Source organism: Trichoderma virens (assembly GCF_000170995.1).
Source record: "Trichoderma virens Gv29-8 chromosome Unknown TRIVIscaffold_79, whole genome shotgun sequence".
Taxonomy (NCBI): Eukaryota; Fungi; Ascomycota; class Sordariomycetes; order Hypocreales; family Hypocreaceae; genus Trichoderma; species Trichoderma virens.
This window is the reverse complement of record NW_014013670.1, coordinates 315,337-340,555: the sequence shown is the minus strand read 5'-3', so window position 1 is coordinate 340,555 and position 25,219 is coordinate 315,337. Positions and strand designations below refer to the sequence as shown.

Genomic DNA, 25,219 nt, shown 5'->3' with positions numbered 1-25,219 from the left:
GTGAAAAGCAGGGCTGCAAGTGGCATGCAGGAGTTGGTAGACTGTCACTGTGTTATGATGAAGAGCCGATAAATTTGAGAGTTGGTTGCGAAGTCGGCCTGTTTCTGATGCCAGAAGCCAGCACATGATCTCAACCCTGATAGATAGCTAGAGAGAAAAGAGGGCTGAATCTAGCCCAAGGCGCAGTCTCTTATGTCGTTTCTCGATTGAGGACCGAGACCGGGTTGTTGCAGGAGGGTTGCATTCATGATACAGGTACCCGTACACGTATAATTAGACGTTGCAGCCAACGAACCAATGCGCGGCAGTTTTCACGTTGCCCGGAAGCTGTTTCGCTTTGCCACGAATGCATCTGCATCTGTGCGGAGAGCGGAGGGCTCCGAAGAAGAAGCTTCATGCAGCACAGCCTCGCTGAGAGACATGCAGCAGAGTCAATGTGAGATTAGCTTAGTTGCTTAGATTTGCGAGTCCGTATCGAATTGGCGGCGGACATGGGCGAGACGAGACGAGACACGAGGTGGCAAAAAAGGAGATGCCTAGTTAGATGCACGGAGTTAAAATTAGAGCGGCGATGGGAAAGAGAAGAAGCCCGGAAGAATGGAAATATTGGATGACAGGAGAGGCGGATGTCTTTTGGCTGGTGTTGATGTGATGACTCCCCAGGAGGTACGTACCTGACAGAGCAGAGGCGGATGCTCATCTTGACGTAACCTGAAGGTTCAAATGATTGCCAGCTGTTGCGTCAGGCTTCTCCCAAGGCTCTTTGTTGGAACCCGACAATCGCTGGCACCGCACATGCAGCTTTCCAGTTCCAGCGCTCAAGCCACTCGCGGTAGGTACCGGTACCAACTGGCTGCTAGAGCTTCTAGGGCTCTTTCTAGGGCTCCTTCGGGGGCTTCCATCGCCAGCCCAAGAGCCCAGCCGTGCGTCAAGAGCGTCAAGAGCGTGCACAGAACATTGGTTGGAACCCAAGACTTGGAGCACATGCAAATCATGGCTGGCGTCGACGGGGGTCGGGGATGGCGGCCAATCCCTCCAGCTCCAACCCTCCATCCCTCCAGCGCCCTAAGACGCTAAGACGCTAGACCGAGACCCCTGTAGGCCGCTGTGGCCACCCTCTGGTTCCCCCCAGATGGCGGGGCTGGTGGACGACGTCACAGCCCGTGGTTGAAGCCACATGTGCGCCTGTGTCTCGAACTCTGGGCGCTGCTGATGGTGTTTGAGGCGCGTGTGCGAGTCTGCGGCCGGGGCTGGATCGACGCGGTTGCAGGTGGTGATTTGAGCGTTGCTTGTGATGGCGAGGAGGAAGAAGAAGAAGAGGGGGTGTTGATGCTGCTGATTATATGTAGGTATACTGATAGGCACCTAGAAGAGTCATTGATAATGGGCTCCTGCCTCTCTCTCTCGCCTCCCTCCCTCTCGCCTCCATCTCTTTTCCAACTCTTCCCTCTTTCACCATCTCTACATCATCTGTCACGTCAAACCTCTTTTTTTCATCGGAGATATCGATTATACGAGCCTCGATCCGGAAGCGCATGCTGCGCCATCTCAGCCCACAACAACCTTCGCTGCTGACCAACCAGCAGATCCGCATCAGCCAGCCAAGAAGCGGCGCCTATCACGAGGACACGCGACAGACGACCTCTGTCATTGCCTATTATAAGGCTGCGGCTATTGTTTACTGCGGCCTAACGTCATCTTGATTTTCTCCCAAAGAAGCACAAGCAGCCTGTTGTTTCAACGACCTGCTTCCCAACGTTTGACTCGCAAAGCCAGCATCAGTCTCACAATCTCATCGCATCTTCTCACCAAGTTTCCCCTTGACCATCGTATGGTAGCTATGAGCGGTACCTCCGTTGTTCAGCACATCGACGCCATCGACGCCTTTGCCAGGACCCTTTACGTGCGCACCGCTCAGTCAACTGTCCCGTCTCTATCTGGCAATGCCGCTGAAGCCGTCCGCGACCTCCACCATGCTCTGCGAGACCTCCGCATAGAGGCTGCCGATCCGGACTCGCGCCTCAACTCCTCAGACTCTTCTCCCTACTCCAAGCAGCTAGGCTCCATTGTCGAGGACTCCCAGATAACGCTCAAGCAGCTCGAGCTCGTGTTGGACCTGAACAGCAGGGGCGGAGGGCCCTACGCTGATGGCGCTGCTGAGGGCATCAACGCTGTGCAAACCAAGCTGGTCCACCAAAAGACTGTCATTGATGCCTTTTTGGACCTGGTGCAGTCGAGTGACACTCCGCCAAGCAGCCGCCGCCGCGGGCCTAGCCTGGAGACCATCAAGGACAAGGTGGATGCTATTGGACGTAGACTCTTTCGTCGTGACAGCAACAAGACCAATAATGGCGAAGACAAACTGTGGAAGAAGTTCAAGGCTGAGCTTGTCAAGGAGGGATTCTCATCCAAGGTGCTGGATGAGCATGAGGTATGTCTCCTTGCACCCACTCGACCCCAGTTGTGGAATCCAGTGGCACAAATACGACTGAAGCTGACACAAGGCAGGATGTCCTACGCGCCTACATTCAAGAGATCGAATCTGTGCCATCTATGAAGGACGGCGTCCCACCTACCGTCAGAGGACTCCTTGAGCTTGATGGCAACTCCGCGCCTACGCCCATGCATGCTCGCCATATGACCTTTCCGCCCGTCGACTATCAAAAGGCACCTGCTAGCATGAAGACTGAGCGACTCATGCCGGACCAGCCTCCTTTTCCGTCTCTGGCCCAGGAGCTGTCGTACGACCCCCGTGCCTGGGCTTCAGGCGAGAATGGCGGCAATATTGGCGATTCCTTTACATTCATCTCCACACGAGATCTACTACTAATGGACTCACTCAGCTCGGACATGGCTAGCCTCCATCTAAGCAGCTCTCCCACACAGTCTGATGCTCCATCGTTCCAGCCCATCATGTCTGGGGCTTTGCCAATACCCGAGATAAGGCTACCAACGTCTACACCCCCTCAGCCAATTCCCCCAGCGAAGCAACTTAGTGTAGACGGAGCAGCGCCTCACGTGTACGGTTCTAGTGCTCCACCAGCATATGGGGGCACGTCGGTGCTTCGGTTGGCCCCGGATAGCTATGGGCGGGAGATTCCTATGCATGCGGAATGGACCAAGATCAACCGTACTGTCGTCAGCCCTGAGGCTCTTCATCGTGCCGGCGTACGGTACGAAGCTCGACCGGGCTACGTCGCCATCCTTGGCCACCTATCCCTCGACCAAGTTACCCAATATGCCCGTTTGAGCGCGGAGTGTCGCGCAGCTCGGCCAGGTGTGCCTCCAGTCAGCAAACAGCATGCTTATAATATGAATAGACCCGAACGAACGGGATCGGAGAGTAGTCGAGATGGGAGCGTCGAGGACGACAAAGATTCGGAGCGCCGGAGCGACATGTCTGACGCAGACGATGACAAAGCTTCTGACGGAAAGACTACCAAGGGCTATCCCATCATTGTGAACCCGCCAGAAAAAGGCAAGGCATCATCCCCAACCAATCCCGTGATGCCGAAGCCCATCTTGAAGAACAAAAACACCAACCATGTGCGCTTCGACCCTGAGCCCCACGAGGTTGAAGCTCGACCAGAAAAGGACAACCGCGAGGGTCGAGATTCCAATTCTTCCAGGAAGCCTCGAGACCGCGACGATAGAGATAGAGATGATCATCCTAGACGTCGCGAAGACAGAGACAAGAGAAGGCGAGACAGTGATCCGTCCTATGACGACAAATATCGCCGAGACCGAGACCGAGATAGACACGATAATTACCGATCGCACCACAACGACCGCGATCGCCGTGATGATCGGAGACGGGAGAGACCTGCCAGGAGGCAACCATTAGGCGAGGCGCTCGGTATGGTAGGCATCGGTGGTGCTGCTGCCAGCTTGCTGGGAGTTTTGGCTGAGGCTGCCATGGGAGGTTGATGATGTGACATGTTGACATTTTGCAAACATCTTGCGTTTATTTCCCCCAGTGTTATTAAAGGGGCTCATTCTTTTAACTTTACTCTACTTTTTCTTTGTACATCTTTTGGATACGGCTGGCATTCAAGGTTGGGATATTTTACCATTACACCGGTTAGTACTGCAAACTATTGGGTTTATTTGCGAGCTACAACAATGCTTTAATGCGTCGATTCGCTTCTGCATTCTTTCAAGGCGGCTATTCGAGATGGAGAGAGGGAGGCATGCGGTAAATACCCTGGGTCGGCTGCATCTTGTACATATTGCTTATATGTTTTTGGCTATTGGGATAGATAGATTGAATGGCTTATGAATCATGACTAGCATCTATATTGTATAAGGCGGTTCATGAGCTCTTTTGTGAGATGTGCATTTGAGATTTAGCATCGCTTGAATACTGATATTGGGTTTAACTATTTTTTTTTCTGGTTCTATGTAGATGTTCTTCTATAGACAAAAGTATCCATCTATCAACCCCTTTATATACCTAGGTACTATACATGTATTCTAAAGAAGCATGGAAGAAAAAGAGTCTACAGCATCAGTTCTTCTTCTAGAGCATCCCACCATTCTTTCGCTCTCGATTCCCTCGCCGCCTCGCCTGGTGGTCGACGAGCCAACTCAGATCTCTTTCTCGGCACCCTCTTCCACTCCAGCACCTTGATGCTATCAGCCTGTGGCCAGGGAAATTCTGGGTCGCTTGCGCCCTCAAAGTCTCGCGCATAGATGCCCGCCTTCTTCTGCGGAAGAGTGCGGCGCCAGGTGCCGGCGTCCCAGTCGAAGCGGCGGGCGACGTCGGCGTCGGGCCGGCGCAGGACAACGTGGCCCTGGGCGGTGCGGTAGCGGATCTCGTGGTGGAAGAAGTCGGGGAATTCGAGGAGGAGGTCGGGGATGCGGGTGCGCATGAGGGATCCCTCGCGGGCCTTTGTGGCGGAGGCGGACTTGAGGAGGCGGGCGAACCACGAGGAGATGAGGTGGTGGGCGTGGTCTTTGAGGAGCTGGGCCTGGCGGCGGCGGAAGGTGGCCCGGGAGGTGAGGGAGGAGGCGTGGGCGGTGGAGATGGAGTAGAGGGCGTCTAGCTGGAGGACTTCGTCGGCGAGGGCGGTTTGATGGGTGTTGCAGAGGGAGTTATAGAGGGGGATTGCGTGGGTGCGGATGGCGCTGATGGCCTGGCCGAAGGAGCGCTGGTTGATGAGCGTTTTGACGTAGATGTCGAGGTCAGCCAGCGTCGGGATGATATTGTACGGCTCCGCGGTCATGACGTCCCAGATGTGGCGGACGTCGGCGGCGGAGCTGGCCGTGGACAGGCTGCCGGTGTGGATGTCGCGAGTGCGCTTGAAGGGCTTGGAGGCCGAGACGTAGGTCCAGTTGAGGAGGCTGGACCACGTCTCGTGCGGGATGGGGATGTCGTAGCGGCGGGAGACAAAGTCCAGCAGCTTGGTGCCGAGGACAATGTGCGACATTGATCCAAAGGCCTCGACGATGGCTTGCAAGAGGCGGGAGGTTGGCTTCAGGGGGGAGTTGTGGGCGAAGTCGCGGCCTCCAGAGACTTGAATGCCTTGATCGGTATTGGTGATGACGATGCCGTAGTAGCTCTCCAAGATCATCTTTTTGATGGAGTAGAGCGAGCTGGATCTGGCAAAGGCAACCATGGAAGTGCACAGCAATTCTTCATCCATCTCGTGGCCGTAGTAGAGGTTTCGTATCCAGTGGTTCTTGTAGCTTGTGTAGCCCGCACGACGGCGGAGGAGGCGCCGCAAGTCTTCGTCTAGCTGATCGGGTCTGCGGTTCCACGGCTCCCTCTTTAGGGCATTGACGCTGAATCTGATGTTGTCCAGGCGTTCAAGCTTCGACACGGGCATCGGATTGTGGTTGCTGTACAGGTCGCGCGCAAGGAAAGCAACTCTGGAGCGGTCGAATTGATAGTAGACGGGCTCTACCATGAAACGAGCCTTGATAAAGTCGGACCATGACTTGGACGTTCGAGAGTCCTGCAAGCCTTGAGCTGCCATGGCGGCCCAGAATGCCTTGGCCTGCTGGTGGTCTACCGCTGCACCGGCACATCTCATGGCTACCTCGAAATCTGCGGCCGTCGGGCTGTGAGTCGATGGGGCTTGACTGCGGATCTCAAGCAAGGTTCGAACGCCCTGAAGAACGCCATGGTGAACTTTGCGCACGCCAAACTGGTTCAGTAGCATGCCGGGATAGGTGAACTGCGCATGTGCCTGGGTGAGGTTGAGTCCGTGTGCGATATCAGTCTCCGGAGACATTAGCGGGTCAATGCTGCGCAAAATCTCGGAAAACGTTGATACGGGAAGCTCTCGGGCTTCTCGAACTGCAGCCTCGTGATATGGCAGGTTGACATCGCTTAGAATGTCGGTCCAGGCAGTGAACTCCCAGCTGATTCGTGACATGTTGCGCTTCCTGATGGACTCGAGGAGGATCCCCAACTCGGGCCTAACGATGGGGGGCATCAGCTCTGAAAACAAATGGCTCTGCGTGTGAGACGAAGCTGTGTGAGACGCTAGACAGCGCCGGCCAGTGGTTTGTTGCCCACATCTCAACGGTAAAAGTGAGGAAGCATCATGGCGCTGGTTTTTCAGTGTTGCCAGTCCGAGGCGGCGTCCGGGCCAGACAAGTCGTCTGGGCGTCATGATGCTACTTTGCGACCATTGAGAAGGCCACACAGAGTGAGGAGAATGCGATTGACCTTGTCCGAGCGATTGGCTAGTAATACTGGCGCGATACTCTAGGGAATCTGGGGTAAAAGTGGCTTCACATGGGGCCGCGGGTCTGAGAAGCTTTGAAGCCATATGGGGCAGCACCCCGATACTTGCATACAATGATATGCATTGTTGTCGATGCGCCCGCCGAAGATTTCCCACGCCATGGAGGGGCAAGGCTAGCTTTTTTGACGAGGCCATCTCAAAGCTACCAGCATCACGGGAGCTCAAAGCATTCGACAAACGCAGTCTTTTTTTTCCCGGCTCAGGCACACAGAAGCGACTACCGAAACACAAACATGGCGGATGTTGGGGAGGAATCCAGCCACGTGGCTGAGCCGCTCGATCTTGTGCGGCTGCTGCTCAACGAAGTGGTTTTCGTCAAGCTGCGTGGTGACCGAGAGCTCAAGGGCAAGCTCCATGTATGCGGGTTCATTGCATTGTCGGTCCTAGAACTGGATAGATGCTGACTGATTTGCCACAGGCCTACGACAGCCACTGCAACCTTGTGCTGGGCGATGTGGAGGAGACAATCTACGCCGTTGACGACGACGAGGAAGAGGGCGACGAGGTCAAGGTAAGGAGAGAAGAGTCCACAAGCAGCAGCATACGGCTCTAACAGGTGGCAAGACAATTAGCAGGAAATCAGAAATGTTGTTTGTGAGAGGTCAGTTTCTTCCATCCCGCCGGCGTGGTGAAGGAAGGGGTTGTTTGTTGGCTAACAGGCTCGTAGGCGATAGCGTCGTTTTGATCTCTCCCCAGGTTCCTTTCTAGAAATAGACAGCAGCAATTACAACAATGATACCAATGAGAAACTGAGACAAACCCCACCGATCCATACGATGCGAAGAACCACATAACGTGCCCCAGGTCTCTCGCCATACCATGGGCAGGCAATTAGGGAAGTGACACGATGACCGAGGCTACAGATTGCCCCGACCAATGACATCGACTCATGTGCATCAACGACTCTCGTTCTGGATATGGACCAAGCCGATATCGTTGGATATTGTTGCCCACGGGTGGACGAGTGGTCAAGGTCTATGACCATGTTGGAAGCAGGAATGGATGGAGACGAATCATTGTGCTGTGTCCATTTCCCCCTCTCCTCGCAGAGCAACTCAACATGTTGCTCTTTGAAGGAGACACCAATGCACACGCATCTTTGGTTCTGCTCTCCATGCATGGACAAACAGGGTCGTCTTGCATTGGCAGTCAAATCTGATATGTAATTACTGGTGGTATGCTCTAATCGCAGACCAAGATCGAGTCGTGTCATCGCCCCACATTTCTGTACGAAAGCAAGAAAGCTTGTCTTATCGATAGCACCTCTCTCTCTTGAGGCTGCTCCTGGCTTGGCTGAGGCTCAGCTCCAACAGTGACTCCTTTTGCCGTGACTAACTGCTAAACCTTACTAGTCAGGCCGAAGAGTCATAGCTCTTATCTTATGCGCGTCTATATAACATGCTTCCCAGTGTCGTTTCCCTCCAGGGTCCTCCAGCTATCAGGTCTATTGTAATTCGGGTCTGTGTGGTGCACACTGTCACGGCATAATGGCGACAAAGGCGGCCAAGGCGGCAAAGAGCCACGAGCATGACAAGCGCAAGGGCGAGTCGGTATGCTATCCGTCCAGTAGCTACTCAGAAGATCTGGGTCTGGGCATGATTGGAAACTAATGCGACCTTGCGCAGGCCCTCAGCGACTTTGCGGAATACGTAGAGCAGCAGCAGAACCTCCGGTATCCAGCCTCGACGAAGAAGCCCGCTCCCGACTCGGCAGAGCACGATGCGGAGCTAGACGAGCTCCTAGACAGCCTCAACCTAGTAGACTCTGCGCCGCGGATAAAGCTGAGAGATCTCGTCCTCGGGTCGGACGATGACACGTTGCGGAAGCTTGGGGACGTCATCGTCGAGCGGATAGAAGAAGGCGCTGGGGAGACGGTCTTTGACCTTGGCTTCGAGAACAGCGGCGAATCCATGCAGCTGACGCTGGACGAGTGGAACATTGCATATCCGAGACTGGTAGAGGCTGCGAAAAAGGTGCGCGCAGACTGCCAGCTTCTCCTGACGACCAATGTGGGCGGCAAAGAAGAGGCCGAAAGCACGGCCACCAATCCGACAAAGGACAAGAGCTGTAGCGGAAAGATTCTCATCCGGAGGATACCGGACAAGATAGAAGACGTCATTGAGACTCGGATAGCCGTCGTTGGCAACGGTAAGCTTCCCGTCCTGCCTTGGGTCGGAACGAGGTGCTAAAGGCAGATCGCCAACAGTTGATGCCGGAAAGAGTTCGCTACTGGGCGTCCTAGTGAAGAATGATCTTGACGATGGCCGAGGGAAAGCACGTGTGAATCTCTTCCGTCACAAGCATGAAATGGAGTCTGGGCGTACAAGCTCCGTGGGCATGGAAATCATGGGGTTTGATAGCCTGGGCCAAGTTGTCACCTCGGACACCCCCGGCCGAAAGCTGTCCTGGGAAGATATTGGAAAGCACAGCGCCAAGGTCATCACGTTCAGCGATCTTGCAGGACACGAAAAGTATCTGCGAACGACCGTGTTCGGCCTGCTGTCCAGCAGCCCCGACTTTTGCCTTCTCATGGTTGCGGCCAACAACGGATTGGTCGGCATGAGCAAAGAGCATCTAGGAATTGCGCTTGCACTTAATGTGCCGGTCATGGTCATCATCACCAAGATTGACATTTGCCCGCCCAACATCCTCAAGGAGACCATCAGCCAGGTCAACAAGATTATGAAAAGCCCCGGGGCGAGAAAGATGCCCACCTTCATCACAAACCGTGAAGAGTGTATCAACACGGCGACCCAGTTCGTGAGCAAGAGGATATGTCCCGTCTTTCAGGTATCCAACGTCACTGGCGAGAATCTCGATCTTGTACGGACCTTTTTAAACATGCTGCCACACCACGGCCACTACCATTCGGATGCGCCATTCGAGTTTCAGGTTAACGACACATTCTCGGTGCCATTCACAGGGACAGTAGTCTCTGGTATCGTCAAATCCGGTATGGTTCATGAAGGTGACAATGTCCTCATAGGGCCGGACTCTCTAGGGCATTTTACCCCCACAGCGGTGCGTTCCATTGAACGCAAGAGAATACGCGTGCAGGTGGCCGAGGCAGGGCAATCTGCCTCGTTTGCGCTCAAAAAGATGAAGCGACGTGACGTCCGGAAGGGGATGGTGATGCTTCACAAGGAGGAAGGACAAGCCGGTCCAAAGGTGTTTCGCGAATTCGTTGCAGAAGGTGAGTCATGGCAGAATATACAACGGGCTTTGAGGTGTCCTATGGCGGAAGGCTGACCAACGCAGTTCTCATCTTGTCTCACGCGACCACAATCAAGAAGCGGTATCAGGCCATGCTGCATGTTGGCGCCGTGTCGCAGACGTGTGCCATCATCGACATTGACCGCGAGCTGATACGTACGGGCGATCGTGCCAATGTTGCGTTCCGCTTTGTCCAGCGTCCCGAGTATATCGCTCCTGGAGATCGGCTGCTCTTCCGAGAAGGTCGTACGAGAGGCCTAGGTATTGTCAAATCCGTAGGGTATGATCCGGAGCACCCACTAATGAGCCCCCCGGATGATGGTGGCAAGGTAGCTGAACCAGAGAAGCAATCTCTTCCTATAGCGATGAATGAAGTAGCGAGTGGGACATAGTCGTGAACGAATCGATTGACTGAATGAAAGGTTGGATCACAGCGTTTTGGATTTGATGCATACAGCCACTATGCTTATGCTTTTGATGTAGTTTTCCTTTCTTTCCTCTTTTCCACAAAGCGATAGAACAATGTATTTTATATTGTCACTAAGTAGTATTGTTATATTACTTGATAGTTATCTGCGAGGGTCTCTGCTAACCCCCGTATTTCATTATACATCACCTTGATCGTCATCTCTGTCGTTGTTTTTCAGCTACCAGTACTTCTACTATTACACTTTGGTCAGTGTTGCCTTTGGCACTTGCAACAGCTCCAAGATATGGCTGTCATCCGCACAATATCTCTCAAGATACATTATAATGGCCTTGGCTTCGACTATACAGCGTCGTCGTAGCCACCACCGATCTTGTGGCACCACAATGGAGTGCCAATATAGGAGGAGAAGCAGCGCACGAGTATCCTTCTCCTCGATGAGAGATCTATAGCAGGGGTCGATTTGGGTGATGAAGCTGAGGAAGAGGATGACGTTATGGTCGTTGATCGGCTGGTTCCAGAGGGTGGAGAGGATGGCGGAAGCACCATGGTAGGGGTTTGTTTCTGGAGAGGAGGTCTCGGAGAGGTTGAAGACCTTGTAGAACAGCGGAGGGAGCGAATCTGGCGCGATGATGGAGGTATCGAAGGGGTGTTGCATGGGAGTGTGTTCGAGGAGTCTGTGGAAGACACTTTCGGGACGATTCGGGTCGGTGATTGCCCAGACGGCGCGCTTGCCGTGGCCCATCTTGAGCCAGTCGAGGTCGGTAGCCGGGTTTGGGTCTGCGAGAGGCCATGCGGCGGAGGGATCTTGAGTGCGGATGGAGGCGAAGGAGGCGGCGCCGAGGATGGAGGCACAGATCCAGAGGGCGTCGCGGTGGGAAGAGGAGAGAGTCGTCGAGGGGGAGGGGAGGGAGAGGAAGTGGGATAGGATGGCGGTGCCTTGATACCAGTGGAAGGCGAGGGAGGCATCGTGGGATGAGGGGAGAGGGTTTGGTGAGAGGTGAATGTCGTGGAGGAGAGAGAGAGCGAGGAAGTAGTGGAAGAGAAAGGGGTGCTATAGAGTTGAAGTTGGTTAGACTCGAGGCTGTATAAGTCTGTCTGTAGATACACTCTACGATGTATAGAGCAATGGTGGGAGGAAATGGATAGAGAGAAAAGACTTGCCTCTTTTGCGAGGCCAGCTACAACATCGAGATACCATTTCCTCGAGCTGACGGTTCCCAATGATGCAGCCGTCCTCGTCTGGAAGCGATGCAGAACAGCATAATCACCCGGTCGTAGAGTGTATTCACCCAGCCTGCCCTGCAGAGGCAAGACTATCGGAATCCGCAGAGCAGGCTGAAGAGAAGCTTCCCAGAAGATGCTATCCGTGGGAAGAACATCGACAACTGGGGTTTGGCTGCGAGAGAAATCAAGTCTCAGGATGCTTGAGTGGGAGAGCTGGAGTGTTGGGATGGTGCGGGAATAGTTGCATGTGAAACCTGATATGTGGCAGCGGCGACAGGTGGGTTTGGATTCATCGCACTGTGGTTTGAGGCGTGTAAGTCATAGATTTTGGGTACGATATATGAAGCTTTGTGTGCTATTGCAGATGGGTAGTACGTGTATTATGTGGATATAGCTAAGGTACCTGTAGCTATAAGAGGATAGAAGGACCACGATGGGAAGACAGAGAGAGGAGCATAGTTGAGCATAGTTGGTTTACCTTGACGCCGCGAATCTTGCAGTTGCCGCAGCCCAGGCGAGACTTTCGATGAGTCTTGCGCTTGCGGACTGTCGTGTCGTCCTTGGTGGCGACTTGGCCGGCCACGGCGGATGGATGAGACATGAGGCCAGGCCCAGGGACCGGATCGGCCCGGGTAATAGGATGCGGGCTTGTCTGTGTACGAGTATTCGGGCGGGATATGTTGGTGGACTTGCAGCTGGTGCGGCGCTATTCGATGGAGCTGGGGGGGGGAACTATGGGATTTCTTTTGGGTGACGTTGCATATGGCTACTGTGATGTTATGTTATGCTTAATTTGGGTGCAGGACGAGGTCGTATTTTGGGATGTGAGACTGAGATGTCTTGGGTAATGAGAAATGAGACATGCGGCTCAGATGGGCGTGTAGATGACTGTACGAGGTGTGCTTTGTGAGACAAGAGGGTTGACGTGAACTGAGCTGTAGTTGCGGTGAGATGAGGTCAATGTAACGTGAAGCCCAATATGATGAACTTTGGCTCCCGGGTAGGCTCGAGATGCCATGTGCTTACAACAGCTCTCAGCCATTTCCAATATACTACTACATGCGCCTGCTCAAGCAATACTATGAGTAACACCTGTATAAACGACTAAATGGACCACCTAGTCTAAGCATCGGTATTGATTGATCATGATAGGCTTGCTCTACTATCTGGGCACGCAAAGCATCTACGGGCAGCGCAGTTTGCCGTCTCACGCATCGAAATCGAGCAGTTGGGTGCTCTCACCAAGTCGCCACAAATGGACTGGAATCATCTTCCAACATCACGCCATCGTGCATCTTTTTGCAGCTGAACTTGGAATCTCGTACTCGCCGTATGACGCAGCACCACCAACAGGCATCCATCACTCTCTTGCCGCCGGTAAATGTGATTTGACAGTGTGCCACGGAGGTCCGGTGCTTGATTCGCCGTCAGCGAGGAGCGCTAAGCCAGATTCCGTATTTTGGCGACGACGCGAATCGCGAGAGAAAAAAAAAAAAAGCGATTGAGAGAGAAACAGGACACGCGAGAAGGGGAACGGGATTGCCATTTGCTCCACTAAACGACTCGAGACACCCTTGCCACCTCGGTCTGGGACTCGAGTAAGTTTGGGGGTGCTAAACCGGAGAAGAGAAGAGGCCAGAGTCAGAAGGCAGCGGAACACGGCCGGGCCTTTTTTTTTTTCTTCGTGATCAATAATGGCGCATGATTGCGTCGTTGGAGACGATGAGTTTCCCGGCTTGGATGGGTTGAGGTGCTTTTTGCCCACTTTGGCTTGTTTGGGGGGTTTACGTGGGAGAATCTTATGTTTTGCGCTGGACGGCTTTGGAGTTTCATTTTCCCGTTTCTATTTTCTTGGCTCTTTTTTTTCCTTTTAATTAATTGCTGCAGAAATCTCCCCAAGAAACGTTGCCAAGGCGATTCGACGGCCGTGCTCCCAGGACTTGGCGATGCTAGGCGATTTGTTTTTTCCTGCTTCGTCGCTCCAAAGGGCCGCGCTTGGCCGGGATTTGAACCAACTGACAGCGGGCTACTAACGTGGGAGCGCCATTAAACGGCCCAAGAAGAGGGAAAAAAACGCACTGACGATCTTGGCAAAAAGTGACGATGGGCATGACGCTCTTTCGTTTACGCTGGGCTGGTGTGAGACCACAAGGCAAGGGGCCGGACCTGTGTTGGCAGGTATTCAATGTACTCGTACGTACTACGTAGTAGGTCAGCAAACTGCCTGATGGAGGGCGTTTCTTGGGCCTTTCTGTTTCTGGACATTGGCTGCTTTTACTCATTTCCGTAGGTGCATGTACGAAGTACTATCATCTCCAGCTTGCTTTGATTTCTTTCCATCTGCCGGAGTTGATCCGTTTCCGCCGGATTTCTGTTCGAATCGGTGCTTCGACTCCGCTGCCTATCGCGAGCTATGTCCAATGGCCGCGCCGTGTTGATTCCGAGCCGTGTGTTAGTGCCGGTGGGTAACAGAAGGAAGAAGAGGAAAAACGAGAAAGACGAAGAAAAAAGTAGGACCCCTGGCTCTATTTTTTTGTGGTTCTTGCGCCTGAATGAGGGTCTAGCTGCTGTGATTTCCTCGTTTCCCTGCATCTCCGGAGAAAAGATAGCAAAGGCCTCGTTGTTTGTGTTCCTCGGAGCAAGAATCACGGCGAAGGAGATGGTCGGAGGAAATGGACGCTTGTGACCTCTCCTTGCGGGATAACTTGACGGGCGTGGGGAGCATGTAAGGTTCTATTGTTGGAATCAAAGTACCGAGTACATGTAATCATCAAATAGAGGCAAGAGTGTGAGCACCTGGTTCGACCGGAAGTACTCCGTCTGCTTCTGGCTATGACGGGCAAAAGCACCTCGGCTCTCCTGCTAATGTACCCCGTACTCTGCTAAACTGGATGCTGCAATATATGCACTCCGTTTGAGTACATGAAGCTATTATGCTTCTAGCAATGGCATCGGACTCCATTCTATCAGGAGTGGGAATGGGCCTCCTACCCTGCAATCAAAAGCGAGACTCCCCTTTTTTGATGGAGATTGGCTAGAGATAGGCAAAATACCCAAAAGTGAGGCTTGCTTCAGGTGGGAAATACATTGCTGCTACTAGTAGTAGTTTGAGGCTACTTGCACATCACCGCGGCGGGAATAACCAAAAACAACTACGACGTCTGGCCCTTGAGACATTTTTTGTTCACCTTCGCCGGTCCCTTAGTAAGACAGATTCTGGGCCCGTGGGACAAGGGCCATTTGGAAAATTGTCCGTAGTTTAGTACGGAGTAACGATGGGTGCCTTGGGGCTAAGAAAGGGCACTACTCCGTGTCTCCATTAGACAGAGATATGGCTTCAATGCGAGCGGCTGGCTATCCTCTATCAAGATTGCTTGGTTTGTCGACTTGAGGCAAAAGGGCGAATTGGTGCTGGCCACTCGGCAGAGGTTCGTTGTTTCAAAATTTTTTCTTGTTCTTTGCCGCTGGTGATCATGCCCTTATTCAACTTCAAACTTTGTTGCCGTCGAGCCCAGCCACCGCGACGGCCGCTTTTCCAACTGGGCAAACTCAATTGGTCCAGAGCGGCAAGCCATGACAAACAGCGGGTGCCACTGCCGTTGCCCCAAGTATATTGTCCAAGTTTATTTCTTTTGCCTCTCGTAATGCGTCTTTGAGCTGAAGTGCTATCTTGCTAGTCAACAAGTTGCGCCGCCTGTTGTTGTTCGCGTAGGGGGGCGTGAGTCCATCACGACGCAAAATGGCCCCCCCCCAAAAGCTGAACCCCAGCCTTCTTATTATTCGTTCTATCTTATGCCGTTGCTATTTCAATGACATTCGCGGCCCTACTTTTTGCGTTTTTGGCGCCATATGCGTTGTCTCATTACCGCCTTTCTGGCTTTCACAGTAGTTTGGAGTACGGGAGTAATACTCAGCAGCTGGGTCATCGTAATCATACCTGTCGATTGCAATTAAGCCCCAATCCGGCATGCCGGCGGACACGGTCGATATCAGCTCTAGCCTCGAAGCAATAGTCTGGATCAGTAATTACGGATATTCCTGTCGGCTAGGCTGCCTTGGATCCTAGCGCGGCTCTGACGGGCCTTGTCTGTGGGGGAGTGTTCGTTCCTTTGTTGCTCCATGGGAAACTTGCTTGCGTGACCAGAGGAACTGGCTATTCCAGTATGTACTCGCGCATCAATCAGGAAAAAGAGTACAAAGGATAGGCATTGATTTGCGTGATTGCAGAAAAGGGGCAAGTTTGGATATACCGGCAGTGTTAGTGGGCTTTGTTGTCACCTCCTTTTCCTTCAGCTGTGGCCGATTTCCGATTCACCGTCTTTATTACTCTTGTTCGTCGTGCGCCGCGGCTTTAGTCGGGACTCCTGAAGCCCAGAAAGGCACATCTCCATGGACATTTGGGGGACGGCCCTGTCGTGTTCCATCAATTCGCGCATATGATTTTTTTTGGCCTTCCCCCGGATACGCAGGGCTTCGAGCCTTTTGCCTCTTCGCGAGACCAACCCCCTGCGCGTCAAAAAAAAGCCGCGGTCGGAACTAGATTGAACCGGCCGATCTGATTGCGCCTTGGACCCTGCTAGCTCAGCCTAAGAGACACGCCCCCTGGTGCCCGTAAGCTCGACTCGTACAAGTTGCGATCCCTGACTGGGTAGGTCGCAATCGCCTCGCCTTGTCGGTGTCTGGGCAGGTGATGCGTTTCCGGGGAATACCTGTCTGGAATACTGGGCTCGCTTGGCGAAGTCGAGTCTGTGCTGAGCACGCAACGGGCAAGTCTGCTTGGTCTGTGTACGAGAATGGGCGTTGTAGATGGACTCGCAGTAGCTGTATGGAGGAGGAAGAAGTAGAAGAAGAGGCAAGTGGAAATACGGTTTGGTAACTGGTCGCGTCATCGTCCAGGTTCCTGGAGGGCAATTGGCTTTGTCCGAGAGTCGCGATTGAATACTCGCATGGGCTATCCAGAAAATATTGAGTTGGCAATGGTACTATGCAGCAATCCCGGCTTCAGTCCATGGGCTTGGTGTTTTGAATTAGATGGAATCCTCCCAAGGTGCTCCAGAGCTCGAGAGCAACCTCTGTCCCGTCTGGCGCCTATCTAGTAGTTATTCAATCGTCCATTCGCGCAAGAGAAGCCGTCGCGATGACTTTGTTTCCTGCCGGCTTGCTCCAATGCAAGTAAACGCCCCTCCATGTCCCTTCACTCTCGGCTATCTTAAATCCAGGAAGGGATCTGCGTATGGGTGCACGTAGTCGCATGTGCGTGATCGGGGCCTGTACAGGACTACAGTTAATCGAAAAAAAAAAGGACGAGTAAAATATAAAAATTAAGAATAAGAATTATAAGAGCTCAATCAGCGTATCTGTGAGCCTAATGGTTATGCCTCGAGGCGTCGCGTCGGGGTTGATTTGGAGGAGACTAGATCGGTCATGTAGCGGAGACGGAGGTATCGTGCTGCAAATCGCTTGACTGAGGTTCAACATTCATGTTAGCGCGTGACACTGTCTCACACACGAATGACGTGCATGACGATAAACCACATGAGGGACTGGGCCATGAGCTATCCGCAAAATGATTAAGAAAATGCCAGGCTATACCTCTTGACCGACCCGTTGGAGGACCGCTCAGCGACTTTTGCGCCTGCTTCCAAACGCGAGCCGTCCAACACGTTACCAGCAGATCCAAATCCTTTTCGTCCAGCATCCGCAGCAGCTTCAAGCACGGCACGGCGGCTGGTGCGGCGTGATCGCTGTTTGCCGCCGTCGCCGCCGCAGTGACGGGCACAGAAGGCGAGGCCTTGTCCTCCATGGCGACAATGCGGCCGCTGTCATCCTTCCAAATCACCTGGTGGTGATGCCGCCAGCGATCTGAAAGCCCCGTCTTGGCCGTGAAGTGGCCGGCTGCCGTGCAAGTTGACCAGCCCATGAGGCCCGGCGACAGCTTGACCTCCTTGTAGCAGCGGGCATCGCTGGATTTGCCGTCGATGACGATGCGCCGGGGCGCGTAGAAGTTGACGTAGGCATCGCGGAAAAGATAGATGTCGTCTTGGCGAGTCCTCAGCCTGCGAACTCGAGAGTCCCCGGCGAGTCGATATTTGACCTTTTTGACAACGTAGATGAGCGACGTCGCCTGCAGAGGAGCAGCGCTCAGCTCATAGTAGACCAGCTCCGGGTTGGTAGCCGAGTAGATGGATCGGCCGTCAAGGGCCAGCGACAGCAACTCGCCAATGGGCAGCTGGACTCGCGGGCTGTGGTTGGACACCTCTTGATATGACGGAGGAGCGTGCTCCCGTATTAGCGTCATGGTGTTGAGCTTGGAGCTGCTGCAGGAGCTGCTCTCGGGCTTGCTGCAGCCGCGCGAAATGCCAATGCCGGCATTGAGCAAATCGCCTGAAGCTGATCTACTCGGATGCTCTCACTCACTTACATCGGACGCCCCGGCCGGGCCAAGAGCCATTATGTCTACTTTTGGCATTCCAGCAGATGCGGTATGATGTATGAGCTCGTACGGTACATGCGGTACAAGTTCTTGCGTACCCAGCCGCTACCAGAGGCTAGAATGACAAGGCATGCCGCTATTCCATCCGTATCGTATCAAATCGCATCGCGCAACAATAGGACCAGCCACGGCTATGGCGGAATCCAAGAGGCGCTGCGGCCACGGCGGCTACCGGAGCAAATTTGTGACCGGGCCGATCGGCGGTACGTACTGTACATAGAACTCGTACCAAGTACTCGTGCCAGAGGATGAGGCGAGTTGGAGGCGAGTCGAGGCGCTTACATGTAACGAGTACCCTCTGCCGCACTGCGGATTTCTCTGGAGCGCTTGTACCTGAACTTGCAAGCCGCGGTCCCGCACCTTCTAACTGCAATTGTAATCCCTCGAAGTCCTGCTCCGTTTCCCTGTGGAGCCGTGATTTGTGCTGGCGGTACGTACCTGTACTTGAGGCTGGAGCGTCTCCGCCGTCGCGTGAGCTGGACGCAGCGCCTGTAGCAGCACAACGACAGCGGAAACACGTGCTGAAACACGGCTGCTACAGGCAGAGAAGCGCTGTGACCCCAATTTATGGCGTTGATTTGTTTTTCTGGCCGCGTTCCTGCGTCAATTGCTCGTCCTGTGTCGCTCCTGGCCGCAAATCGCCATCGCCAAGCGACTCTGATCGGATGGAAGCGCTAGAAAAATGCAGCGAAGCAGCCAAGTTTGCGGGGCAGCGGCGCTAGGCCGGAAATGGGGCGGGACTGCACATGGCCAATGACGTCGATGTGGAGCCAGGCGAGGCATATCCGTTCAATTTTGGGGGAGACGCGAGAATTCGAGAGACGAGGCGAGAAAAGGCGAACGGCTGAAGATGCGATTTTTGCTGGGGGTTGCTGTACAATGTACGGGGGGTTCATGGGCTGCAGCAGGCAAGGTGACGATGCCGAACCGTACGAGTACTTGCTTCTTTTTCATCACTGTCGTCATCCGCGTTTCCTTGTTTCTATGGTCGAAGCGAGGGGGAACAGCGCCCGGATTAAGCATTTACATCTACCGGCATTGCCATGGGGTTAAAAGGCGATCCCGGGACGCACCGAGAGCGAATTGGATCGTGAGGAAGGGCAAAACACGACGAGCGCTGACATTGGGGAGACACTCTTTCGCCGAGGGGGTGCAGCACGGGTACTATGTACGGTACTACGTGTATGTACGTGGAAGGGGGTTGGTGGCAGCATCTCCGAGGTGGCTTCGACATGGCTTCGACGAAGATGCGCGATTTGCATGTCATGGGCTTGAATAGCAGGCATTCCGGGTACATTCGCGTTGGATGCTATTGTATGGGGATATTACTCGTACGCCAATGAGACGGAATAGATTCATGCTTGGCTTTTTCACTTAATTTTCACCCAGGCGCCAGGTATGCTGCCGCTCACTAACAGAACTGCTAAATGCAGCCTCCGACGTCGCTCAGACGCTGCGTGCTTTTTTTTTTCTGTCTGCTTCTCCAATACTTCTCTAATTCTCTAGAGCCATTGAAAACGCGTCTAGTGATCTACGAACATCAGATTGTGATTGCTTGAATCAAGAGCCTTTGTAATTATCAAGGGGAAAAAAAAGGGCCCCCCCAAAATGACGGCGCCGAGGAAAAGGGCGTGCTGTACGAGTACCTACGTCGTGTACAGTAGGTATATGCGCTGCGTGATGCGATGCGGGTAATAAGCGCAACACAAAGCACCCTTCCATGACCTTTTTACATGCGGGATTTCCTTCGTAGAATTTTCTGGCCCTTGGAGCCGGCTGTCCCGGGATTCCGACTTCTTGCTTGATCTGGGGGGGTGGTCCTCCAGAGGTCGGCTTTGGTGTTTATTCGCTCTCTTCCCAGGCCTGGGCGGGTCCCCGGTCCTTTCTTCACCTTCCCAGCTACTCCGGGCGCACAGGCGTGTGCTTGGCTGGATGAGGCCTAGAGCCGTTTGGCCAAGAGATGGGACAAGAGGGTTAAATCGGATATCGGCATCGGTCGACAGCTTCGGTTGCGCCGGGACCTGACCAGTCGTATCCACCGCAGGAAACCCTTTCGGCGCCGCGCTTTTGGCTTAGGGCCAGGCAGGATAACTCGGCCTTTGAGCGGCATGTATACGTTGGTACGTTGGAAGGTCGCTACCCTCTTGGGACATGGCTCGCGTTTTACCTGTTTGTTCTCGAATCAGCTTAGCCCAGGCGACAATCTGCCGTCGGTCTTCGCTGGCCGATGGTGGAAGGGGGGGCGTGCGTGTAAGTGGGAATCCAGCTGGCGCTTGGGGGAGTGAATTGGGATGGATGGATGGAGACCGCGACCAGACTCTGGCGTTCTGGCGTCTCATCGAAGGAGGGTAGAGGTAGAAAGTGGAAAAAAAAAAAAAAACCAGACCAGACCAGACAGAAAAAAAAAAGGAACCACGGCATTGGGCCGACTAGGGTGTCCCAGAGTCTACGGGCTGGAATAAATATCTCTGGCAAGCCGCCTCGGTGGATGAACTTTTTCTCTCCCCTTCCTGCCCAGTTGCGACTTGTTGCGTCTTTTCAATTGCCAGTTTCGCGGCTGCTTCGAGGGCGCAATTCTTCACAACAATGTCTGTCTTTCATCGACGAAAGGGCTCCCCTGGGGAGGATGATGTTGAGGCCGGTGGTCGCGAAGACCACTCTGGCAGCACCGTCGCTCCCCCGGACTCGGATAACCTGCCAGAATACGCTGCCCTGGAGCGATACATTAGCACCTATCGCGAGGGCTCCCGCAGCGGCGACGACAACGACAAGGAGCGTCGTGATGCCAAGTGGTGGCAGTTCTGGAAGACGTCAGGCCCCGACGTTATCGACGGTGCCCAGCCTGCTCAGAGGGTTGTGCCCGACGCCTGGTTGGATACCGATATCCGCACTGGTATTCGCATCAATGAAGTTGATGAGCGACGAAAGTGGGCTGGCTGGAACGAGCTGAGCGCTGAGAAGGAGAATCTGTTTGCCAAGTTCTTGGGTTTCTTTACTGGTCCTATTCTGTATGGTGAGTGAGAGATTCAAAATCAATTCACTGCCGGATTGGTGTGTATGAGTGAGTGAGCTAACAGTGTTCCTCTAGTCATGGAAGTTGCTGCTCTGTTGGCTGTCGGTTTGGGTGACTGGATCGATTTCGGTGTCATCTGCGGTATCTTGCTGCTCAACGCCTTCGTCGCCTTCTACCAGGAAAAGTCTGCCGCCGATATCGTCGCCTCTCTCAAGGGTAACATTGCCATGCGTTGTACCGTTGTTCGTGACGGCCAGGAGCAGAACATTCTCGCTCGTGAGCTCGTTCCCGGTGATATTGTAAGCCAATAAACCCCCCACCCTCACAGCATTCAATTGCCCCAACAATAAGCTAACCAATGTTTTCTCTTTCAACAGCTCATTGTCCAGGAAGGTGACACCGTCGCCTCTGATGTTCTCCTGATCTGCGACTACACTCGTCCCGAGGACTTCGAGGTCTTCAAGCAGCTCCGTGCCGAAGGCAAGCTGGGCAGCAGCGACGACGAGGAGGAAGATGAGGATGAGAAGAACCAGGAGAGCGCTCTGGCTAACCACCGTGCCACTCCTCTCGTTGCTGTCGATCAGTCCGCTATCACTGGTGAGTCTCTGGCTGTCGACAAGTACCTCGGTGATGTCGCCTACTACACCACTGGCTGCAAGCGCGGAAAGGCCTATGCCATCGTCACTGCTACTGCCAAGGACTCCTTCGTCGGTAAGACTGCCGATCTCGTCCAGGGTGCCAAGGACCAGGGCCACTTCAAGGCTGTCATGGACAACATCGGTACCAGCTTGCTCGTTCTCGTCATGTTCTGGATTCTCGCTGCCTGGATTGGTGGCTTCTTCCACCACCTCAAGATCGCCGAGCCTGGCTCCCAGAACCTGCTCCACTATGCCCTTGTCCTCCTCATCGTTGGTGTCCCCGTCGGTCTTCCCGTCGTCACCACCACCACCCTTGCTGTCGGCGCTGCCTACCTCGCCAAGCAGAAGGCCATTGTCCAGAAGCTCACTGCCATCGAGTCTCTTGCTGGTGTCGACATTCTCTGCTCTGACAAGACCGGTACCCTCACTGCCAACAAGCTGTCCATCCGTGATCCCTTCGTCTGCGAGGGTGAGGATGTCAACTGGATGATGGCTGTCGCTGCTCTTGCTTCTTCCCACAACCTCAAGACCCTCGACCCCATCGACAAGGTCACCATCCTGACCCTCAAGCGCTACCCCAAGGCTCGTGAGATCCTTCAGCAGGGCTGGGTCACTGAGAAGTTCACTCCCTTCGACCCCGTCTCCAAGCGTATCACTGCTGAGTGCCGTCTCGGCAAGGACAAGTTCATCCTCGCCAAGGGTGCCCCCAAGGCCATTCTCAAGCTTGCCAACCCCAACGATGAGCTCGCCACCATCTACCGTGAGAAGGATCGTGAGTTCGCTCGCCGTGGTTTCCGATCTCTGGGTGTCTGCTACAAGAAGAACGATGAGGACTGGGTTCTCCTTGGTCTCCTCTCCATGTTCGACCCCCCTCGTGAGGATACCGCCCAGACCATTCTCGAGGCTGCCCAGCTCGGTGTTCCCGTCAAGATGTTGACTGGTGATGCCATTGCCATCGCCAAGGAGACCTGCCGAATGCTTGCCCTTGGTACTAAGGTCTACAACTCTGAGAAGCTCATCCACGGTGGTCTTGCCGGCAGCGTCCAGCACGACTTCGTCGAGCGTGCTGACGGTTTCGCTGAGGTTTTCCCCGAGCACAAGTACCGTGTCGTCGAGATGCTCCAGCAGCGTGGTCACCTTACTGCCATGACTGGTGACGGTGTCAACGATGCTCCCTCTCTGAAGAAGGCTGACTGCGGTATCGCTGTCGAGGGTTCCACTGAGGCTGCTCAGGCTGCCGCTGATATCGTCTTCCTTGCCCCCGGTCTTAGCACCATCGTCCTGGCCATCAAGACTTCCCGCCAGATCTTCCAGCGCATGAAGGCTTACGTCCAGTACCGTATCGCCCTGTGTCTCCACCTTGAGATCTACCTGACTCTGTCCATGATCATCATCAACGAGACCATCCGCGTCGACCTCATCGTCTTCCTTGCCCTGTTCGCTGATTTGGCTACCGTCGCCGTCGCTTACGACAATGCCCACTACGAGCCCCGTCCCGTCGAGTGGCAGCTGCCTAAGATCTGGGTCATCTCCGTCGTCCTCGGTGTTTTGCTTGCCCTCGGTACCTGGGTCCTCCGTGGAACCATGTACCTGCCCAACGGTGGTATCATCCAGAACTTCGGCTCTGTCCAGGAGATTCTCTTCCTCGAGGTCGCCCTCACTGAGAACTGGCTCATCTTCGTTACCCGTGGTGGCAAGACCTGGCCCTCTTGGCAGCTCGTCGGCGCCATCCTGGGTGTCGATATCATGGCTACTCTCTTCGCCCTCTTCGGCTGGCTGTCTGGTGCCCCTGAGATCGACAACCCCGTCGACCTTGCTGTCCAGCGCCACGATGGATGGACCGACATTGTTACCGTCGTCATTGTCTGGCTGTACTCTTTCGGTGTTACCATCTTCATCGCCATTGTCTACTTCGTCCTCAACAAGATCCCCTCCCTCAACGATCTCGGCCGCAAGGACCGCAAGAAGAAGGATACCATTGTTGAGAACGTCATCACTGCTCTCCAGAAGCTCGCTATTGAGCACGAGAAGGACGAGACTACCGGTGTTGACCGATACCTCCTTGCTGACAAGGCTATCGACAACGAGGATGAGTAAACGGGTGTTTTAATGTCGCGGATGTTTAACGGCTGAGAGGACAGAGTATCGTGACTCTTATCCCCCTGAATAACTTAATTATGGTCTACGACTACTCGCCTACGAAGCCAAATCTATATGGTGATCTTGGGGAAAAGAAAGGTTGGTCAAGGGGACCAAGTTTCTTTTTTTGGGGAAGAGCGAAGCCAAACTACTAGTTTAACATGTCTTCTGCTTGGTTATATATATAAGCCTTTTGCAGACCATCACGTTGCTACAAAGTCGGATGGGAGGGAGAAAGACCGATAGAGAGTTCTCCAGCCGTGGATGCATTGTTAACCTTTTGATTCCCCCAGTCGCTAACTTAATTTAAAACCTAGTATAAACTTATATATTTAGTTACTATAGACTTTTCATATCTCGCTAATGTGTTACGGTTTAAAATATCTCTTCTGCGTCTTTTCAATTGCAACTTGTGATGCTCAAAATGTTTTTTAATTTCAAAGCTATACAGTTTCAAAACCGCTTCTTTTCGCACTCTCACCAGCTTTCTTGCGGTTTCTTACACACCTTGCTCCAAATACGAGAGAACAAATGGCGCAGACTAAGTAAAATTTTTCCCCCGTGGTGAAACTACGGCCCACGCCACCGGAGGTCGCGACCTGCTGGATGGCATAGAAGGTTTCGGAATCACGGCTCTAGCAAGTTGAGCTACTGCTAGTGTCAAGCCTTAGTGACTCGCACACTCCATATTATTGGCATTCACCTTGGTGAACTAATGAGTTGTGTGATGTCAAGGTGAATGAATTTTTCTCCCTGTGACGGCCGCTTGTCCTTGATATTGATACGACGGGGTGCAGACCATGCTTGGTCTAGGTGGTATGGCTTTGTTTCGGCATTCGGGTAGATGAGGCAAGAAACAATGATCGTCAAACAGCTTAACACGGTCTAGTTCCTATCTACAATGCCAAAATTGCTATCAAGATTCTATCCGCGTATATCTACTTCATATCTTGCGAATGGCCAAACCGTGTCCCGCCTCAACGGCAGAGTTTAAATGTTGAGCGTTCCATAAGACAGCTCTGCTATTTCGGGAGCCATGCTCGCCCGGCTAAGCTTTGTCGAATGCCAGTTGGGCTGTCATTACGTGCTTATGGCGTATGGTGTAAAGAAGCTCGACTAAATTTGGGCTGCCGTGCGGTTTGTAGTGTGATTGGTTCGATTGGTATTTGGGGGCTTGATGAATCCGAGCTGACCGGCTGTCGGGCGGAATGCTTCCCGGATTGGACACCTGCCAAACTTGCTACTATTCCCCATTTTGGCCGTCTCTCAACTCTGTTTGTTGAGCTTCTGTAGCTGCTGTAAATGGTAGTTTGT

General features: G+C 53.6%; 7 protein-coding genes across 7 annotated transcripts; 4 read left to right on the top strand and 3 right to left on the bottom strand.

The window, feature by feature from the left end:
• Positions 1-597: 597 nt before the first annotated feature.
• Positions 598-4,138, top strand: TRIVIDRAFT_209638 (uncharacterized protein; the record flags this gene model as incomplete). Its single annotated transcript, XM_014099267.1, has 4 exons — positions 598-666; positions 1,102-1,345; positions 1,839-2,431; positions 2,509-4,138. 4 exons carry the CDS (start codon positions 598-600, stop codon positions 3,925-3,927), a joined length of 2,325 nt encoding a protein of 774 aa, XP_013954742.1.
• Positions 4,139-4,499: 361 nt separating this feature from the next.
• Positions 4,500-6,380, bottom strand: TRIVIDRAFT_223862 (uncharacterized protein; the record flags this gene model as incomplete). Its single annotated transcript, XM_014099266.1, has 1 exon — positions 4,500-6,380. One exon carries the CDS (start codon positions 6,378-6,380, stop codon positions 4,500-4,502), a length of 1,881 nt encoding a protein of 626 aa, XP_013954741.1.
• A 539-nt stretch (positions 6,381-6,919) lies between these two features.
• On the top strand, positions 6,920-7,501 carry TRIVIDRAFT_90246 (uncharacterized protein; the record flags this gene model as incomplete). The annotated part of the gene is made up of 4 exons (XM_014099265.1): positions 6,920-7,111; positions 7,174-7,266; positions 7,320-7,356; positions 7,423-7,501. 4 exons carry the CDS (start codon positions 6,989-6,991, stop codon positions 7,461-7,463), a joined length of 294 nt encoding a protein of 97 aa, XP_013954740.1.
• Positions 7,502-8,242: 741 nt separating this feature from the next.
• TRIVIDRAFT_48998 (uncharacterized protein) lies at positions 8,243-10,360 on the top strand (the record flags this gene model as incomplete). The annotated part of the gene is made up of 4 exons (XM_014099264.1): positions 8,243-8,305; positions 8,381-8,903; positions 8,962-9,948; positions 10,014-10,360. 4 exons carry the CDS (start codon positions 8,243-8,245, stop codon positions 10,358-10,360), a joined length of 1,920 nt encoding a protein of 639 aa, XP_013954739.1.
• A 273-nt stretch (positions 10,361-10,633) lies between these two features.
• On the bottom strand, positions 10,634-12,223 carry TRIVIDRAFT_192770 (uncharacterized protein; the record flags this gene model as incomplete). Its single annotated transcript, XM_014099263.1, has 3 exons — positions 10,634-11,449; positions 11,560-11,919; positions 12,101-12,223. The coding sequence occupies 3 exons, from the start codon at positions 12,221-12,223 to the stop codon at positions 10,634-10,636; spliced, it is 1,299 nt and encodes a 432-aa protein (XP_013954738.1).
• A 4,771-nt stretch (positions 12,224-16,994) lies between these two features.
• TRIVIDRAFT_223858 (uncharacterized protein) lies at positions 16,995-17,920 on the bottom strand (the record flags this gene model as incomplete). The annotated part of the gene is made up of 2 exons (XM_014099262.1): positions 16,995-17,086; positions 17,215-17,920. 2 exons carry the CDS (start codon positions 17,918-17,920, stop codon positions 16,995-16,997), a joined length of 798 nt encoding a protein of 265 aa, XP_013954737.1.
• A 2,718-nt stretch (positions 17,921-20,638) lies between these two features.
• On the top strand, positions 20,639-24,287 carry TRIVIDRAFT_90243 (uncharacterized protein; the record flags this gene model as incomplete). The annotated part of the gene is made up of 3 exons (XM_014099261.1): positions 20,639-21,128; positions 21,204-21,427; positions 21,506-24,287. The coding sequence occupies 3 exons, from the start codon at positions 20,702-20,704 to the stop codon at positions 23,861-23,863; spliced, it is 3,009 nt and encodes a 1,002-aa protein (XP_013954736.1).
• Positions 24,288-25,219: the final 932 nt, after the last annotated feature.